Genomic DNA, 21,253 nt, shown 5'->3' with positions numbered 1-21,253 from the left:
CCTAGAAATGCAATAAACAAACCTAAAAAAATAGTTTTGTTTTTTTTCACATATTTCAAATTACAGAAATCCCATAGCTGTATTCCTCAAATTTGTAAATGTTAAAAAGTTGCACAACATCCCGTGGTCTCATTTAGAAACGTTTTTGTTATGTGTGCTTTATTGTGTACTTTCACAAACCCATCACTGCAACAAAAATGCTCTCTGAGACCTGCTGAATGTGTGACATGTTTGTGTAACTCCCCAGATTTTATACGCAAAAAGAATTATCAATCTGTCTTATCTGGTTTCAAATCTACCACCAATCAAAAAGTAATATGTTAATCACAGCGCTGGTGTTACGCTGGGTTCTACACTTTCTAATCAGGTTGCTGTTGAAAAAAAAATAACTCCTCTGCTGACATTTCAGCACCACACTGCCCTCGTGTGGTTAAAAAGTCACACAGCAAACAGCTGCAACATTAAAGCTGCTGTCCGGAGTATCTGTTTGTTTTCAATTTATGTATCATTTTTTAACAAAGCTTAAATGTGTTAGTCTAGTTCGATACTATAATATAAAGTTAGTATAACGCGATATGAAAATTTATTCCTGAGCTCCGCCTTCCTCTCATAGACCCCCATGTTATTCCAAAAAGCGCCGGTTGCTGCCGACCAATCAAGTTCGAGCTTCAGCTTTGTCATGCTGTCAATCAATGGTTACGCGCACAGCAAGCAAGCCCATGCAGAGGTGGGCGAGCTACGCACTACGCAACCGCGCACACATTTGTTTTGCTTGTGGAGGAGAGAGCATCAGGGATCAGCAACTTCCAGAAAAGTTACCAATCCCACGGCTTGTCAGGCCAAGAGACTGCAAGACGTTTTTTGGCTCGGGGTGCTCGCGTCGCTCCCCGACCACAGCCTCCATAGCCCGGCTGACGCCTTCGTTTAGATGCCGTGGTCGGGGTGCTCGCCTCGCTCCCCGACCACGGTCTCCATAGCCCGCCTGACGGCTTCGTTTAGATGCCCGACCTCTGGAGGAAGATGTTGGGGCGTCTGGGACATACTCTTCGTCAGAAGAGTCATGCAATTCTGAACTCTAGATAGAAATAAATAAACAATGTAACACATATACACGCGTAAATACACTAAGTTTGATAAACAACGTCATCGAGAGGGATACACGAGTGTAATCACATATTGAAACTTTACTAGTTCGTCCTAGCAGATTCATGTTATTTTGGTATTAGGACAAGTTAGACTCAATACAGCATTCTAACGTAATTCCTTTATTATTTACTAAATGTAGAAGAGGGGAAAACAGCAAAACAGGCGAGATTCTGCAGCACTCCGGGCACTTCTCTCATGTACTGCGCGCGTGCACAAATAAAGGGGCGAAATCAGAGGGAGGGAGGGTGGGACCACCAGTGTTTTGGGAGACGCTGCGATTCAAACTCCGGACAGCAGCTTTAAGCAGCTGAAAAAAGGTAAGAAATGATCTAAATTCATGGCAGAAGGGTCACAATTGATACAAACTAATACCTTTAATCACAGTTGTGCTGCTAACAGAATGATGGAAACCAATAAGGACAAAAAATACATTTTTTTTTGCTCTTACTGGGTTACATGAGTGCAGATTATTTCATATTAATTATTGAATTTTCATACTATATTAATGTGACTTTACTTCCAACTTTATTCATATATGGTTTATCCTAATGTACTCAAATAATCAATGTGACCTGGACAGCAACAAGCATAAAAATTAAGAAATGTGAAGGTTTTTTTTAGGAATTTCTGGGCATCTAGTTTAAGACACATCGTCTCCCAACATTTTATAATCAACATTACTGTTTACAGCAGCCAATAAATAAACAGTTCAGACATAAGTGAATGACATTTTGAGCTTTTTAAAAGGGAAATTAATAAGACTTTTGAATTTTCTCAAACCAGAAAGTTAGAACAACCTTTTAAACCACAGCTTCAACCAGTAAGGACATCATTAGCATAAACTGCAGTAAAGTACCGTTCATAAGTACTCCTGTCTCTTATCAGACGTACACAGTACTGTCCAGCTTATATCTGCAGAAATGTTGCATTTGGATGCACAAAACACCGACTAGTGCTTTGTTATTGACCGGTTTTGCCATTTTCCTGAAGGAATTAATCTTTTTTAAACTGCTGCACTGAACGTGGTCAAGATGTGATTCTCTGATTCAACTTCCAAGGTAGAAGTTAAAGCGCTGATTTCAGAATGCCAGCCTGATGTGAGACTTTGAGATGGTCTACAGTCAGTGGATGTGTTCACAGCAGTAACAACACGAGACAAAAACAGATTTTTTTTTTCCCCATTTTATTACTTTGTTATAAACAAGATCAAAAGGTGGTCCTTTACTTGCCAGGCAGGATGATACCATCATACTGAAACAGAGCAGAGAGGAGAAAGTTTGGGTTAAATTAAGAAACTGAAACTCAACCTGACAGTTTATTACATCTCAAATATGATCCTGAAAGTGAACAGAGCCAGGAATCCAAAAAGCAAAAGGAGAATAAATCATTTAGCCCGTCAGTAATTCTAAGTATCAATAAATTCCTTACTCTACTTTGATTAAACAAGACTTTTAGCAAATTATCCACCAAATCTTAAAGAACACTGATTGTCGATGAAACATAAATATGTCGTCTTCTAGGGAATGATTTAAGGGTTTTTCCACTGCAGGAACGTCAGGCAACACAAACATTTAAATATTTGGCACGTTCAGGCTTCCATCACTGCTCAGCTCTTTTAATGCCACAAAACCACGACAAATAGTTCCTACGGAGGTTTTATTTTATCTTCTATACTGCTGATGAAGTCATAGAGGAGATCGTTACTAAACGAGGACTCAGAGAGGGCAGAAAAAGAGCAGTTCTTCTTGGGTTTAACCATAGACTGTATATAAAGATGGACGTAGCATCTGGCTCCAAATATGAAGCCCACCCAGAAGTGTCAAAAACTTGCAATATCATGCGGTCCGCTAGGGTTGGCTCCAAAAAGCTTTTGCTCCATAGACCCCAATTCATTTTTGGAGAAAATAAAATCTGATAGACTGATTTTCTACAGCTCAGGATTTTTTTCCCGTTAGTTTTCATGGTCAAAATGAGAGATCAGGTGGCCAATCTTAAAATAAATCATTACTGAATTTTAAATAAATAAATCGTGAAAGTTGGCGGAGCCAGGGGGCGTGGCTATACTTGATAGACAGCAACAGAAGCCTCTGCGATAAAATGTGGGCGGGATAAGAGAGTCCTCAGCCAATCCTGCCCCTAGTTGCTCTCCGGTCCAGCCTGTTTGATGACGCTTTTTACGTCACTGGCTCCAAAAAATCCAAAACGGCGACCAGGAAGTAGCAAAATCCAGGCTTCATTTTCTCGGCGTTGAAACCAACGGGTGACGTCACTGTTAGTTCACGCCTGGGTTTAACAGATCATCCCTGGTTGATCAGAGCTGCTCTGAATTTTGGTTCCAGCGGTCTGAACATGTGAAAAGTCCCAGTCCGTCCTCGTGGAAAACGGTTCCGTTTTCATGGATATTTTTAAGACATTCCTCTAAAACACGTCATTTCTAACACATGATCAGGCTTTCAGCTGTTAAAGATGAACGTTGCTCTGTCTTAGAAGCAGTAACTTTATCTGCAGTAACTTCTTTCCTTCCTGCTTTAATGTTCAGTAAAAGTTTGAACAAAACCCTGAAAACCTCCAAACTTCCTGTACTCACTTTCTGCTGGAACCAGCGCATGGCCTCCTCCTTGCGGATGCGGTGTCTGAAACCGATGCGGCCTCTTTTCCGCTTCTTGTCGGCGATGCTGAAGCCGGGTCTGCCCAGAACCTGAACATCAAGAGAAGGAAGACAGAACTGCTAAGGAACACTTCAGCTAAACATTAAGACAGTCAGGAAGAACAAATCTGAGCTATTTCAGCTCCGATAGACTTAATCTTCATAAAAAAGAATAAAAACAAACAAAAAAACTCACAAATCAGCTAAAACAGCAAATTAAATTTTGTGAGATCCTTGTTTAAACTGTATTTAATGAAACTGAATCTTAGAAATTTGTCCAAATTCTTTCAAATGTACTAATGAACTATATCAAGCACAATTTTTACAGCTGTAATTTTAACACCAACACGTGTCCAACCATCAGGAGCAAGTATGAACACTGTTAAAGTCACTATAAAACGATTTCCTGTCCAACACCAACAGAAGACATAAATGGAAACGTTCATTAATGAAACTGCTGGAATGCTTAGAAGCAAAATTAACTGCACTGAATCTTTCTGATAAACTGCTCGATATAAAACTTGTTTAATAATCTTAACTGAACGCTGCAAACCCACAGATAAGTGACATGATAACATAAGAATAATGTAACATTCAATGACAAAAGGAGTCTGTTTATAATCAGAAACACCTTTTACTTCAACTGTAAAATGCATTTCTATCAAATGTGCCTCTCTGGTTAGTATGATGTTACAGTAAAACCAGATATCAACACAAATTCAATATATCCAATTAATTAATAACCAAATGAGTCCATCTGCTGCCATCCCAACCCTCCACATCAGGTCAGTCTGAGCTACTCACCACGTAGAAGTCCAGTCCGTAGATGCCGATGCTGGGGTCGTATTTGATGCCCAGATCGATGTGCTCCTGGATGCCGAAGCCGAAGTTTCCGGTATCAGAGAAGTTGTTCTTTCTCAACTCGTACTCACGCACCTGGAAGCAGAGAACCACCACTTTAAAGCAACGACTGGCTTTAATCCCACAAATAGTGAAACAGAGGGCAGGAAAAGAAGTTTTTTACACAGGTTCATTATTTATGTAAGAGAGTTATGAAGCCATTAAACACAAAAGAAATACTTCCAGTTAAACTAAACCACATGTAGGTTAAACTTTTCACCATTTGGAGACACGCAGCTACAAAAACGAATTATTTTTCTGCACTGAAAACATTTTCTGTTGCATCTAACTTGTAAGGTTTGTATTATAATTGTCTACATTATTATAACTGTAGATTTAAAGAAGGACAAATACATAAATAAAGGTTTACTACAATCACTTTCAGTTTTTCAAGCCTTTTATTGTTTTCTTTGGATGCCATGCTGAATCCTGTTCTGCGTTTCTAATCTACAAACTAGGGTGCTTCGGTTCTCAAGCTGAGGCTCTGGACCCTTGAAGTGTCACCGGGTGGAGGGGGTTTATATAAAAAACAAAACAAGAGGAAAAGCCTCTGCAGCAGAAACAAACAGCCTCACAACTGACTTCCCTGATGCAGCTCGTGTTTATTTCTATTATTAATGAAAGACCACTGCCATTCAAAAACCAAAGGATAAAGTTTACCGTCATGTCAGATAAGGAAAAAGTCAAAACCTGATATTAACAGAAGATGGAAGCTCAGAAATTACTACAATGATTGTTCAGTCACTAAGTCAGCAAATTAATAGTCAATTAACCAATTAATGACTAGACTTTAATTATTGCAGCTTTATTCTAACTTCAGGCCTCTAAACACTTGTAAAATTAAAACAATCTGAGAGAAAAGGTTACTATCAGGGACTGAAGTACTTCACAGACAAGCACAGCCTCCAATGAGTCTACGACGAGTCAAAAGAGGACAGAAGCCAGTAAAGACAACATGACTGACTCACCTTGAGTCCTTTCTCCAGGATCTCCTCTGCCTTGGCTCCACGGACGGTGCAGTGGACAGCAATCTTTTCATTTCTACGGATACCGAAGGATCTCACAGTGTAACGGGCTGCAAGGAGACGAGAAACAAACTTAAAATCCAGCGCTGGGACGAGCCACCAGTCCATTTCTTGACTGTCACATTTGAGCCCATCAAACACTCCTGACAGGACTCAGACACTGACCCTTGGAGAAGACGGGAGTCTGCCCGGTGAGCTGCTCCAGCACCTTGGCAGCTCTGGTCAGTCTGTCTCCGCTCTCACCCACACAGATGTTCAGGCAGAGCTTGCGGATGCGAAGCTCCCTCATGGGGTTCTCCTTCTTCTCACCCTGGTCCTGGACGACACAAAACAGAAGATCAGTTCATCATCATGTTCATTTAACAGCTTAAAATCCAACAGCAGCCACACAGAGAACCTGGAATGAGCTCACACCTGGTCAATCGCTGCTGCCATGTTGAGTGCTAACTGCATGCTAACAGGTTAGCATGTGTGAGAAAGCTAGTTTAGGCAACGTAACGGCAAATCTGAGCTTCAACTTAACATTTACAGTTAGTTATTCTCTCTCTAAACCGCGGACAGTGACCTGCCCTGCCTCTGCATTAACTCCAGACAGACTCGGACCAACACATGCCGGCCGGAGAACATGTCCGTACATATCCCCGCTGCTGCTGTTAGCTGTCACAGCTCATACGTGTCCGGAAACTTAACAACCCCAAAACAACTTCAAAATACACATAATACTAGCAGACATGCCTAATGCGTGTTTTAGTAGCACCAACATTACTGAAATTTCATAATAACTGTAATTATACAACTGTAGCGTATTTTCCTGCGGCTAGCATGTTAGCATCACTCGGTTTTCCACTTTAACAGTATTCTTTGACGTTTAATTATTAAATACGACTCGAGTTTGATTGTTCATAATGGAGTCTAAACATCTGAACACTAAATAGCCTCTAGATTGAACCAGCAGCTCGGATGATTGTGGATTTCAACTGTAACTTCAGATTTGATCGCCATCGTACGATGTGAGACACTACTCACCGCCATGTTGGATCGCTAGAAGAGGACGTTCCGTTTCCGGCGAAAAGCTTTTATAGCCGCGTGTTCACCGCAAATACGGTCGATGGAAAACCAAGGGCACAACGCAATGGTTCCGTATTCGCAAACTATTGAAGTTCAAAACAATAGAATTACTAAAATAAATTTGTTTACCAGTCGAACAAATCTGTCTGCAGTATTATGAGCCACTAGAAACTATTTTTGAATAATTTATGCTTTAAAATGAATTATTCAACTTGAATAACTTTATTTAAAAAATGAATTTGGGTCAGTTCATCAAATTTTGTGCTGTTGAACTTCAGTACTTTTTATCTAATAATTATTTTAAATACCATCCATCCATCCTCTATACACCACTTTATTCTCACTTGGGTTGCGGGGGTTGCTGGAGCCTATCCCAAAGGCAAAAGGCATTTCTTGGGCAAAGGCAGGGGACACCCTGGACAGGTCACCAGTCTGTCACAGGGCTTCATATACAGACACACAATCACACCTCCGGGCAATTTAGAGTAACCAATTAACCTCAGCATATTTTTTTGGACTGTGGGAGGAAGCCGGAGTACCCGGAGAAAACCCACGCATGCACAGGGAGAACATGCAAACTCCATGCAGAAAGAGCCCAGGCCCAGGCTGGGATTTGAATCGGGATCGTCTTGCTGCAAGGCGAAAGTGCTAACCACTACTCCACTGTGCAGCTCTATTTTGAATACCATAATTTTAAAATATTTTTTAGTAGCACATACTTGGACATTATAGGCCCTTAACATTAACATTTCAGTGTGTCAAGCAAAATGTTCTTGTTCAAGATTTAAGACCTTTATTTATCACAAACACAATTACACATAGTATAATGCCCAGTCAAATGTATTACGCACCTGTTCCAGACCGAAACAATAACAATAATGTGTGTATGTATAAAACTGTAGTCTTAACCCTCATATTTAAATTAGTCCAAGAAATTTTGCAGTCAATAATATTATTGAGTTCCATCCTTATTATTCAATTCCTCATTTTTATTTGCCCAAGAAAATCACATTGTCAAACAAACGTTAGATACAGTATTTATATATATATAAATTTAATATCTTTTTGTTTTTGGAGTTTTGGGCAGCCAAAACATGCCATTTGAAGATTTGTTCTGTAAATTGTGATGTGACAATTATCTGTTTTCTAATTGGTTATTTTTGAAAGTATAATTCTGATTGATGTTAAATTGAAATGTCACTAGCTCTCGACCAAGTCTTTAGTTTTTTTACTGTACATCTTTTTATGCAACCATTTATTCTAAACGTTGCACCAATTATGACACCAACAACAACAGACAGTACAAACTGAGTTTTATTTGATTATTCATGTTATAAGAACACACAGTATACTGAAAAGTACTACAAGAAATCTCCCCCCACCAGTACCAAACGACATTTAATTAAAAAAAAAAAAAAGGAAAAATTAACGGAGCAAAACTATTCAAACTAAAAGACTTTTACATTCAGGAATTTTATTGGTCATTGGAAATAAGTAAAAACAAAAGAAAGGTTTAAAAGATTCAGATTTTTTTATTTCTTTAAAAGCTCCTCAATAAATAATAAGTACTCATGTGGAAAAAATCCTAAATAATTTGGACTAAAGGAAAACCATGTTGAACATTCTAAAATCAATCATTTTTAAAATAGTTAAAAACAACTGTACCTTTAATATAGTTAGGAATCAGAATTAGAGTAAAATGAGATCCACAGCTCAGTTCATATTTATGACTTCTGCAGGGCGAGTGAAATAAATGTGACATTAAACCATTTATTTCACCTCGTTTATGTCTAACATCTTCTCTGTTTATCGTCATTTCACATTGATTGGATAAGAAACGAGAGACAAAACAAAACCATAGCAAACACAAGCATCACTTTAGTCAGAACAGCAGAGGTCACGGCTGCAGACTGATCGCTGGAATCCTCGGTGAAGACTTCAGCTGAGATGTTTTCTGGTCTCAGACGTGCAACAGGAAGTGGATGCTTCAGCAGCGGCAGACCGTCCCTCCGCTGCTCCTCCAGAGCGCTGACCAGGAACGCCAGCGCTCTGCGAGGGAAGACGGCCGGAGAGAAGAGGTTGCATTCAGGGACAAAGAAGTGAGGAAGGACACCACGGCGAGCGTGATCCTCCAGAGCCGAGACGAGCTCCAGGAAGCAGGAGGGAAGCTGCTGCCGAGCCCACATGGAGTCCTCGAACCTGGCAGAGGAGAAGCCACAGGAAAATATAAATGTGAATGAAGGACTGGAAGAGAAGCATTTGTACATAGATTCATCTCTGTATGAGCAGGTAAGTTCACACTGTAAAAAAAAAACGTACAGAAATGGTGACATTCTGGTTGCCGAGGGGCCAAAAAATACAGTAAGATAATTTAAAATGAAAATTTTATTGAGGTATGATATAAAATGTAGAAGATATCTTTCATTTAGGATACTAATTGTTTCTTAAATGAATGTAAAATTACAGAACAAATACTTCCTTTCTGTTAAGTGTCACTAATTGTGTAAAACTTGAATTTGACAGTCCAAATCTATTGAATACAAGAAATATTTGTGAAATTCTGCTGACATGCAAATGTATTTTAACAGCCTTTATGAGGACAAAAAATAGATTTTTCATACAAAACAAAAAGTATAAATAGTTATCTCAATTAAAGATTAGACATGTAAAGGCAAGCTCTATTGTTGTAACATTATCGATATTTTTGTATATTTCCAAAATTAGGGGAAAAACATAAATAAAATCAAAGGAAAAATTCTGTAAAATTACAGACTTTTACAATTAAAATGTATTAAATTAGCAAATATTTTTAAAGTAATATTATTATTAATATTATTGCAATGGTAAAAATATGCAATAATTAATATATTTTTTAAATTTTTGTATATATCTAAAATTAGGACAAAAAACATGAAATAAAAAGAAATTCCTGTAAAATTACAGACTTTAAAAATTAAATGTTATTATTATTATTATATTATTATTAAATTAGCAAAGATTTTAATGTAATATTATTATTAATACTATTGTAACGGTAAATATACATAATAATTCATATTAATAATTTTTTGTATAATTCTAAAATTTGAACAAAAAATCATAAAATACAAAGAAAATCTGTAAAATTACAGACTTGAAAAATTAAGTATACTTCTTCTTATTATTATTATTATTATTATGAAATTAGCAAATATTTTAATGTAATATTATTATTAATATTATTGTAAAGGTAAATATATGTAATAATTCATATTAATATTTTTTTGTATATTTCTAAAATTAGATAAAAACAATTATAAAATATAAAGAAAAATCTGTAAAATTACAGACTTTAAAAATTAAATGTAATTACTATTATTATTATTATTATTATTATTAAATTAGCAAATATTTTAATGTAATATTATTATTAATATTAATGTAATGGTAAACATATTTAATAATTGAAATGAATGATTATTAATTGTAAAAATAACAAAATGTAATGGTTATTTTCCCGTATTTTCCAATATTTTATGGTATTAGAGTTGCTGAAATATTTTTTTTTGTTTTTATGTTATTTCAACATGTTGACTCGTGGACTCAGGAATTAAACCACCAAACCTTTGCTTACAGTTACAGCTGCATTAATTATCTCTGCTTCTATATCCACTATCGTTCCAATAAAAAGGATTCTGAGGAGAACCTGGAGGACAGCGTGTGGAGGAAGACGGTCTTCCCGTGGTACGAACACAGATCCTCCAGCTCTTTGGGAAAACGCTGCTTCAGACCCTCAATCAGAGATTTGAGGAGCTTTAAGCACTGCTTTCTGCAAGACAAGAGGAGAAATTACTTGAAAAAGGCCCTGCGCAAAGTTAATTAATCCAAACGTACATCAACAGTGTGACTCCTATCAGCTTTAAATACCTCAAATACTTGTTAATTGTTGTGGAGTTTGGAGTAATTTGCTCAAAATGTTTCATAAACACTCTAAAAGTTGTTCCTAAATATATATTTATACATTTGAGTGTGTATTTATAGAGATTTAACACACTGACAGCACAAACACAGATCAATATTGAGATCAAACATATCGATTAAGATTCTGTCTGACTGCCAGCAGACTCTATACGACTGAAAATGAACGATTAATGATAAAATACATTGAGTGTGAAAAGATGTAAATAAACAAAGAATCTGACCGGCAGCATTTGGTGGCGTTGCTCTCACAGCAGGTTTTCTTGTTGCCGTGAGACGTGATGATTTTCTTCTCGATGTGAGAGAACGAAATCCTCCAACTCTCTGATGAGGAACACACAAAACAAAACAAAAGAGTTCAATAATTCAAAGTTTTATCATCTTACAAAAACTTTTATTTCAAAGTCAGACTGCAGGACATTGAATCTGATGTAAAAACAAACAAGATAAGACGTGGATTGAAAGTAGTGGCCTTAAAGAACAACCCAAGTGCATTTTATTTTGCTTTCTGACCAAAGATTGTGCTGCTGGGCTTCATTTTGGACGCCTCGGTGCCATCTTGTGGACAGTTTTTAATACTGAACGTTGGTTTTCAATAAATAATCCGTATGCCAGGTCAGAAACACATCAGTTTTTCAGTGCAAACTTGAATTAAACAGCAACAGAAAGCTGCTGCTGTTTCCTCCTTCATCATTATTAAGTCTCATACACAGTTTATCATCACGTGGAGCCGTGTTCTGTCAGTTCACAGTTAATTTTTATTCTCCATAATTAATACAACCATATGGTCTCAGCTTTAATATTTATTATAGACTGGTAAAATAGTATTTTGTGTAACTTTTGCATGATTTGATCTCAAATAAATGAATTACTAAGGTAAAATCCCATCATAAATTGCCTTTGTAGGTTACTTTCATAATGTCAATAATGAACTTTCTTTACTGAAGCTCACTTTGACACAACTGTTGTTTTTTATGTGTTGTATAAGAATAAAACTTAAAAAAGACTATTTTATCTTGCTATGTGGCATGTTTAGGATCTTATTTAGTTTAATTTGTTTTCATTTGATTTTGTTCAAAATGCAAAATGTTTTGTAACATTATTTTGAAAGGGTGTTTTTACAAATAAAGATAGCATTATAACGTCCTGTTTGTTTTGTGATTGTGACTATAAAATTCAGATTTAAACCATTAGCCGTTTTATGAATATTGGTATATTTAGGTTTCTCGCTCACACACTGTTTATAAAATGTATCTCACACAGATGGAAGTCCTCCATGTTTGTAGTTCTTCTCACCTTTGGCATCTTCGCTCAGGTTTCGTCCTTTCAGCCTCTTTGGCACAAAGTAACACGGCAAACCTCGGATTTCTTGGCGAACCTTCTTTCCCAGCCAGTTCTCAACATCTGGACCGTTGCGGACCGGAACCGGCCAGCCCTGAACCTGAAGACACACACAAGTTAAATCAATGTTGACTCACAACAAATCAACCAGAACAACACTGCTGCTACAGCTGGAGTAGGCGGCGTGTTTTTGAACAAAAAATCCATAAAAACCTTTCCTCGTACGTAATTCTAGTGGTCTGAGATTAAACTCTACCTTCGACTGACTCAGTTTTAGAAAAGGTAGTGCATGAAGACAGACTTTGACCAATCAGAAAGAGGATATTATTCATATTTGTTGCTGTTTTAAAGCCTCTTTCAGACCTGCTTCTGATAAAAGTCTGATTTTAAGTCTGACACAAACAAAAAGACCATGCACAAATGATGCTTTATTTATACCTAAAAGGACTAAAATCAGTTGCTTTTAGTGGAGCTGGAGGCCAGAAAAAACATCCAGACTAATTTTATCATTATAAAATATCTCTGAGGCGCCAAATACAACAGAATTAGTAGAAATCTAGCGGTCAGGCAGGCCTTTATGTCATTAATTATCTCTGTAGCTTCTTAATTTTGTTCCTGAGTGTGACGGAAAAGGCACCCAATAATATGAAAGGCTGATTTTATTTCTATAAATCTCCTGATTGCTCAACAGTTTTGTTTTTATTGATCAAAATGAGCAGATTAAATGATACAGGAAGTGTTTGTTTTACTTCGTGCTTTTCTCTCTGAGCTGATTTCACGAAATAATTCCTAAACAACGAACATCTGTAACTTGTGACATTTAGTTTAGCAATTTTAAGATACTATAAAACACTCCAGTCTTTATGTAAACTTTATGTAAATAGTTTTATGTCTGTAATTTGGTAGTTTATGCTGCTGCCTGTCTTGGCCTTCATCCTTAATCTCAATGAGCCTCGTCTTGGTTAGATAAATTATTAAGTTCGTTCTGAAAATGTACCTCCAGAGACGGAACCACGTCCACAGAGATCAGCTCATCACTGTTCTTGTCAGTTCTGCACAGAGACAAAGTGACGGCAGGACAGTATGGATTCTTCCTGTTCACCTCCCAGCGACAGCATTCATCAGGGACTGCAAACCAGAAAAGATTAATTGAAAAAGTTTATATTTATGATGAATCTGCTGCCAATTTGACAAGGTTTCAGGTTTTTGTGTGACGCTGCTGTGGCTAAAACAGATGAAGTGTTGTTGTGTTTCTTCAAATTTGTCAGATTTGGAGTTGAGTGAATTTAAAACAAGAGGGAAAACTGGAGCAGCTGAATGGAAGTGAGCCTTCATTAATCTTCTTATTTACACCCGAGTTCTTCCTGCTGTGACGTCTCAAAATGACTCCATAAAAAAGGTCAAAAGTTGAGATGAAGGTGACAAAAAACACAAATATTTACAACAATAGAACAGCAGTGTGTTCCTTACAGGAACGTTTCTCAGCACAGTACTAAGACCACCCACTATGATCTCAATGATAAATATAAAGTAAAACTACCATCTTTCTGACAATGTCAACAGAAACAGAAAACGTAGAAGCTTCACAAAGTAGAATTTGTGTCAGAGCTGTTGTACTGGATGACACTAGAATGTGCAGGTGTTCCTAATAAAGTGGTCTGAGAGTCTGGTTTTCATTGTAGAACATTAGGTGCACTGTAAAAAAAATGGTAATAATAATATATATAAAAATTGGAGAGAAAATAGTATTTTAAAAAATCAATATTTTTACAGATAGTAATTTGCTCTTTGACAACATTTGCCCATAATAACATTTTTTTTAAATTATTTCAATTCTTAAATCATTCTTAAACTCGATTTCATACAGATTTCCCCTGTTTTGTGAAATTAGACAAAAAATCTGGTACAGTCACAGAAAAGTCGAATTACTTGTAAACTGTAAAATTAATAATAATAATAATAATAATAATAATATTTTAAAAACAAAAAAATAAGAGGCCAGCATGGTACTTAACCATCCATCCATCCATCCATTCTCTATACACCACTTTATCCTCACTAGGGTCGCGGGGGGGGGGGGGGGGGGGGGGGGGGGGGGCTGGGGCCTATTCCAGCTGACTCAGGCGAAGGCAGGGGACACCCTGGACAGGTCACCAGTCTGTCACAGGGCTACATATACAGACAAACAATCACATTCACACTTACGGGCAATTTAGACATTATCCAATTAACCTCAGCATATTTTTGGACTGTGGGAGGAAGCCGGAGTACCCGGAGAAAACATGGTACTTAACCTCCACATCAAAATGTCTGCAATTTTAAAGACGGTGATTTTTTTTCTTTTACAATGTTTGACTATAAAATGACACTATTTTTTACTATAATAAAATGTTTTAAATATCATTAATTTATAGTTACAACTCTATTTGAAAGAAAAATTATGTATATTAAGGAATAAAAAGTAGTTTTAAAAAAAATGTAAACTGCTATTTTACAAAATTTCTCTGCTTTGGCAAATTACAGTAAATATTTAGTAAAATCACATTCAAAAATTCAATAATTTATTGAATTTACTGTAAGAAAATATCAGGTCAAAAGTGCACAGAATGCAAAAAGTCTGTATCTTTACAAAATGTGATTCATTCTTTGTGTCATCTTGAAATGACACAGTTTAACTGTTTTTAAATTAGATAAATATATCATTATTTTGCAGACATCTGTCGCTACTTTGAGCATATTTCTAGGTTTTGAATGTAACAGTATTCCTCCATTCTTGTACATCACCGTTCAAAACTTTGCGGTCACTTACAAAAGTCCTTATTTTTGAAAGAAGTTTTTTTTTCAATGAAGATAACATTAAATTAATCATAAATACAGTCCAGACATTGTTAATGTGATAAATGACTATTCCAGCTGGAAACAGCTGATCTTTAGTGGAATACCTCCTTAGGACTTTTGTACCAAACACCTCTGTCTGAGTCGACACTCTTGTGAATCTCCACTGTGTGTCAGCTAAGTTGTTCTTCTTTGGGGAACTCATCACAGATGGACCTGATGACTCTACAAGCAGCAGCAGCAGCTCCTTAAAACTACCCCACTGTAGGAGGGCTAGTGCTCACCTGGCAAATACCAACCACATGTTGTATTATATAATGTAAAAAACAAAACAAACAAAGTCACATTAAAGCGATAAAAAGGAAAAATGTCCAAGGGGAGTGAAAAGTGATTATCGGCTGAATGAGTCATTATATCCTGATAGGAGCTTGTATGCTATGAAGTAACTGAAACTTTCAGATTAACGTAGTGGAAAATAGATTATTTATATTTCAGATGTAGTGCCGCCGAAGTAGAAAGTAGCACACAGTTAAAATATTCAAGTCTAAGCCACTTCAAACTGCATTTACGCACAGTAATCGAGTACATTTACTCAGATACTTTACACCAGTCCCTCTGATATGTCAGACATTTCTCTGATAGATGTATCACTTTTCCTGATTTTACAAACAATGAGTCCCTGTGGAGCTCTGTGGTGTTTGGTTCTGGGATGTCAGATCCAGGGGTCAAAACAAAATCAGTCTTCAAGCAGCTGCTTTGTCAAATTGCAACAGAGAACATGTGAATAAATGTGAAGTCAGCTGGAAGAAGGTTCATGACAAGAGTGACTTCTAGTCTTCATTCAGGCAGGTGACCGGAATTTATGTGACAGAGAACTTCTGTATTGGATGATTCCATCGTCTCCATGGTGCACCGAACAAAAACAATTCTGGCATTTTTTGATGCACCCAGGGAGCCTATATAAAGGCTGAAACCTTCTGAAATTTCCCTTTTTCACCTGCTCTTGGACTTGGATTGACCTGTTCAAAGATCAGCTGGAGAAAGAGAATACTTGGAAAGCAACACTTTTGGAAAGCGAAGACTTGAAGAAGAAGACACTTTTGGAGACCTGAAGAGGACACTCTCAGACTCTGAAAGAGAAGACCTGAAGAGGACACTTTTGGAAACCGAAGACCTGAAGAGGAAACCTTCGGCCAAAGAAGTCCAGTTAAGAAGGCGTTTATAAAAACGACTCTTGGTGGATCCTTGAATCACCTTTGGATCCCTGAAGACCTGGAGATGGACTTCAGACTGATGGACGTCGAGGGATACGTGGGAGTTGCCGTGGAGGTGCACCGCGACGCTACTGGTAAGATTATGAATAGATTATTAATAATGTAGCTTTTAATTGATGGAATTATGTTATTTATCTGTCTGAAATCCTTACAGCTGTGTCAGTGTAGAAACCAGTGTGACTTTCTAAATTGTAACTGTTGATAAAAACACAGATTTAGTGATTAACAGTTATTGGACGATTTTTAAAATGATTATTTGAAGCATAAAATGTAAAACTTCTCTCAGGAGAGGGTTAATCTAATTTATTAATCATTGGCGTAGTGATTTGGAAACTCTGTAATTTTGATTTAAAGGCATCAAATTGATCAAATTTTACATGAATTTTTTGGAAAAGTAAAATAAATGATGCCAACTGGGGCAGAAATGATAAAATGCCAGAAATGTGTTTTTGCTGTATCCATGGAGACGATGGAGTCTTCAGAATGCAGCAGGCCTCTCCTCTGTGTTGCTCTGAGTCGCTTTAAAAATCACATTTTCACTCTGCTCAACCTAAACTTTGTGTCTGACTGTTTATGGACCTTTAACGTGAACTATTATTTTATTCATCACACAGTTTGTATTTGTTGAATCTCATAAGAATGACAAAATGATTCTTTCACCACTTGAATGAGGCTGCAGGTGTACCACCGTCTCCATTCAGTCACTATGATTTAAACTCATAGATTTGGTGAATAAATTGTGCTAATCTGCTAGTTTCATATTTTTTTGCTCATGTTGTTTTATTTGTAAAGGATCTCTGTTGCTGGTTGGTTTATTCTGTCGGTTAAGAAAGAACACAGTGATTTACTTTGCTTTCTACTGCTGATGTGACTGATTATCTGATGCACACAGACTAATACAGGTGCAGTTAACATGGTGCTTATCTGAGTGAGGACACTTAAAACAGTCCAGGAGAAAGGACGCTGCTGTGTTTGAGGAGAAAAGTTCACTTAGTGGGAAACATTCAGTTTATTTAGGATTTCAGGCTGGGTTACTGCAGAAATCAACAGCCAGTCAGATTTAACGCTTTTCAATGCCATTTTAATGCTATATTGTCAAAATTTTAATGCCACGACCGTGAACTCAACAAATTACACGGTTTGCTTTTTTGGTAAAAGATGATTTTAAAATGAAAACTGTCCCTACAGTACTCTGTGAATCCGGAAACTACCCCTGAACACCCCCGGGCTGCAGTCATTCTCTGAAATCCAGGTTTTCTAGCCATTTTTGCTGGAATTTGCATCTCCCCATTGTCCAGCTCTCCTCCGCCTGGTCCAGCCTGTTGGTCATTTTAACCCTCCTGTTGTCCTCATTTACGAGCACCAAAAATATTGTTTTCTTGTCTGAAAAAAATCCAAAACTTCAGCAAAAAAACCCCAAACAAACCCAAATTTCTTTAGGAAGAAAATTCCAATAATTCCCAAAAAGTTTTATTTCTTCTGTTGTGTTGTGCTGCACTGTGTTGTGTAGTGTTGTGTTGTTTTGAGTTCTGTTGTGCCCTGTTGCATTGTACTTTGTTATCTGTGCTGTGTTATTTGGAATTGTGTTGAACTTCGTAGTGTCATATTGTACTATGTTGTGTTGTAGTGTGTTGTGCTGTCCTGCTTTGTGCTATATTGTGGTTTGTCGTGTTCAGCTGTGTTGTGTTGCATTGTGTTGCATTACAGTACATCATTTACACATTTCTAATTACTAAATCACTATGAATGTGAACAAACTCGTCATCTGAATTGTCAAGACTTAAGTTTTTCCAAGTGACCAAAGTAGAGTAAATCATTGTTTTCATAAAGTCTCACATGAAAGAACAGACTGCAGAATTACTGATTTAGTGTTTGTGGCGTTGACACTGTTGTTGGATGGTTATAGTGAACTGTTATTAACTTTAGTTGTGACTGTAGATGATTTAGTCCTGATATCTAATGATGTTAGAAGTACTAACATGTGATGACCTTGTTTCCTCTCAGGGTCTGTGGACTACGCCGTGGAGCATCCCCCTGCCGTCGGATTCCCGGAGACCATCTGGATCTTTGATGACGACGACCCTCCCATCTTCTACCATGTTCTGGCTCCATACGAAGAAGAAGAAGACCCAGAGGAAGAAGACCCAGAGGAAGAAGACCCAGAGGAAGAAGACCCAGAGGAAGAAGACTCTGAAGAGGAAGACCCCGAGACGGAAGACTCCGACGCCTGGTCCGACTGGAGCACCAGCGAAGACTCCGGCTATGACAGCCTGGACGAGGACGAAGAAGACCTGGAGGACGGCGAAGAAGAGGACGGCCGACCCCGCTCCCCCCTTGTCCAGCGTCTCCCCCCTCCTGCTGGTGCTCCGGTCATCGCTGCTCCCGCTGCTCCCCCAGAGGACCTTGCCGTCCACATCAGCTCCTTCCTCAAGAGGATCCGGGAGGAGTGCGATGTGGAGGCCCAGGTAAGTATGAAGAGGCAGCGGGTCAGCGAAGAGGACGACGCACAGCCTGGACCATCCTCTTCGTCCACAGACCACAGTGCGTCGGGTCCCTCCACATCAAGCCCGGGCTTCTCTGTGACGGGTGGAAGCTGGTTCAGGCCTTTTCGGAGTCCAGATGATAGCGACTCCGATTAGTCCTGAAACTGGTGGAAGCTCTGATCGGAGAAGTTCCAGCTGACAGGCAGCTCCCACTTCTTACTGCACGGATCAAAAAACATCAAGATCCCTGCAAATAGTAAAAATCCTCCTTCACATGTCTTAGCGTCATCAGACAATGTGGGAGGTGGTAGGTATGAGCACCTGACAAATACAGGTGTGTTTCTTCTTCTCTCTATCAGAGGTAAGCAAAATTCCAACTGCACATTTTTCAATATTTAACTATTATCCATGATACTAACTTTGTTTCTTTCTTCCTCCGAAAAAGGTAAGTTATTACTTCATCAGTTTCTCAGGACTTAATATCTGTTCATGATAATTTATAATTGAAGCATTTTACTGACTGTAGAACTTTATGTTTTTTTCTTCATCCATCATCCAGGAGTTCCGTTCAGGGAACTCCTGGATGGTGGGCAGAGAGGACCGGACGGACCAGACCAGAAGGATGGACGACCAGGAACCCACTGGAGGGTTGGAGGAGCGTTTTCAGTCAGCTGACTAAGTGAGTCCTCACAAAGACGACAAAAGCACCAACAGGGACATGAAGTGGTGATGAGCTAAAGTAAACTTTCTGTATGTTGATGTGAACTGATAGAGCTTAGAACCGTTCCACACCTACTGTACATTTATTTATGGCTCCATGTCTGTTAAGAAGCACTGATAATTATAATTCAACAGTTCAGCAGCCAGGAACGAGTCAAAGTTTGATTTTTGGGTCCTGTTTTTCTGTTTGCCAGGTCAGCGCTCCAATTCAGACGCCCCTGCCTCCAACAGCAACGTCTCCAGCCGCGGAGGGGCGTCCTGACTCTGCCTGCACAGAACTAGTTTCCATCATGTGCTGGTTCTGTGCCGGTGGGTTTAGGAAGCTCCTCACAAAGCATCAAATGAAGACAGAGGAAGCTGCCACCTGTTTGTCTCTGAGCTCTGACAGCCAGACAGAGAAGATGTTTACTGCTTTGTTAATGTTTAATGTAAAAACCTTTTGAATATTTTTGTTATGATCCAACATAAGATGAGAACTTTGGAGATAAACATTGTCAAAAGTTAGATTTGCTAGTTTAACCCTCCTGTTGTCCTGCAGGTCAAAGTTGACCCGTTTTAAAGTTTGAAAATGTGGAAAAATATATATATATTCACAGTGACACTTCTGATGTCCACATTTTCAACATTTTGGGGAAATCTTTGAACATTTTTTGGTGGAAAAGAGAAAATGTTTCTTAAGAACACTCACAAATGTTTCATTTATGTGAATGTTCTTAAAGAAAATATTAGAAGTTTTGCTGACATATATGTAATCACTTTAGATATTTTTAGGATTTTTAGAAGATTTTTACTCATTTAAAAAAATATTTATAAGAATTTTCTTGCCAAATTTGGGAGATTTTTTTTAAATAAAACTTTAAAAGGAAAATTCTAAGGAATTATTGGAAATTTCTTCCAGAAGGTTCTGCAAATTTTCAGAAATTTGGGGAATTTTTTTGCTGAATTTTTGGATTTTTTTTCAGAGAAGGAAACAATATTTTTTGGTGCCTGTAAATGAGGACAACAGGAGGGTTAATTAAAATGTAAAAGAAAAAAACTGACATCAATAACTTACTTAGTTTAATAGAAAAACTTTAAAACTGTTATTGTTTATTCTAACACAAGAACCTGTAAGATAAACATTGTAAAATGTAATATTTCCTTTGTTTATTGTTAAAATATATTTAAAACTGTTCATGTGTATTACAAATAAAATGTAAATGGCCTTTTAACATTTTGATGTTATTTATAATTATTAGCACAACATATAATCTTATTAAATAAACATTGTAAAAATATAAAAACTGTGTTTATTGTGGCAAAGATTCACTTTAAAAACTTTTGGACTGTTTAATATGATCTCATGTTTTAAGCATGACATTGAAATATTGTCAACAGTAAGATATAATTTATTGTAAAAATGTTTTTAAAATGTGTACTGAAAGTACCTTTTAGTAACATTGTTTTTCACATCTTGCTGTGTTAATGTGAATTTAATACTTGTTGAATAAATATAAAAAAAATAAGATTTACTTTTGTGATGTTTTGTGAAAAGTGATTTTGAGGCATTTCAATTTTGATGTTTAATAAATTTACAAAAATCTGTGAAAAGAAGTTTTACTCTTTGTCATGTTGGGTTGTTGATGACAGACTGATGGAGGAAACTTGTATTCATTCAGCAAAAAAATTAAATGTTTGAACGGTCAGAACACTCTTCAAAGCGACTCCATATTTGTGTTGTTCATATTTATCACTATTTCACTACAACTCGACTGGTTTACTGTTAAGTCAGATGATCAGAGTGTTTTCTTCACTGATGGTGGATCAACGTGGAGCTTCTTCAACACTGAACCAGACACAGGAGAGTCACATTTGTTT

The 21,253-nt window shown here is 37.4% G+C and overlaps 2 protein-coding genes across 2 annotated transcripts in view; both read right to left on the bottom strand.

The window, feature by feature from the left end:
* Nucleotides 1-2,270: 2,270 nt before the first annotated feature.
* rpl11 (ribosomal protein L11) lies at nucleotides 2,271-6,168 on the bottom strand. Its single transcript, XM_022222684.2, has 6 exons — nucleotides 6,133-6,168; nucleotides 5,884-6,034; nucleotides 5,662-5,768; nucleotides 4,598-4,729; nucleotides 3,734-3,844; nucleotides 2,271-2,397 (listed from the first exon to the last, which is right to left on the bottom strand). The coding sequence occupies exons 1-6, from the start codon at nucleotides 6,151-6,153 to the stop codon at nucleotides 2,368-2,370; spliced, it is 552 nt and encodes a 183-aa protein (XP_022078376.1). The 5' UTR covers nucleotides 6,154-6,168; the 3' UTR covers nucleotides 2,271-2,367.
* Nucleotides 6,169-8,082: 1,914 nt separating this feature from the next.
* The window catches only part of LOC110972298 (cyclic GMP-AMP synthase), a 30,597-nt gene continuing 17,426 nt past the window's right edge, over nucleotides 8,083-21,253 (bottom strand). Inside the window, 5 exon segments of the mRNA XM_051955973.1 lie at nucleotides 8,083-8,985; nucleotides 10,472-10,594; nucleotides 10,968-11,067; nucleotides 12,040-12,184; nucleotides 13,082-13,212. Of these exon segments, the coding sequence (XP_051811933.1) occupies nucleotides 8,604-8,985; nucleotides 10,472-10,594; nucleotides 10,968-11,067; nucleotides 12,040-12,184; nucleotides 13,082-13,212 (881 nt within the window). The 3' untranslated portion in view covers nucleotides 8,083-8,603.

The sequence above is a fragment of the Acanthochromis polyacanthus genome, chromosome 11, assembly GCF_021347895.1.
Source record: "Acanthochromis polyacanthus isolate Apoly-LR-REF ecotype Palm Island chromosome 11, KAUST_Apoly_ChrSc, whole genome shotgun sequence".
Taxonomy (NCBI): Eukaryota; Metazoa; Chordata; class Actinopteri; family Pomacentridae; genus Acanthochromis; species Acanthochromis polyacanthus.
This window is presented reverse-complemented; position numbering and strand designations above follow the sequence as displayed.

Excerpts from the sequence above, each read along its gene's own strand:
- rpl11 (XM_022222684.2), bottom strand. The coding sequence starts at position 6,153 with ATGGCAGCAGCGATTGACCAG. Across the intron at positions 5,769-5,883 it reads GACTCCCGTCTTCTCCAAGG|CCCGTTACACTGTGAGATCC; the intron begins GTCAGTGTCTGA and ends GTCTCCTTGCAG. Across the intron at positions 4,730-5,661 it reads TCCTGGAGAAAGGACTCAAG|GTGCGTGAGTACGAGTTGAG; the intron begins GTGAGTCAGTCA and ends CTCTGCTTCCAG.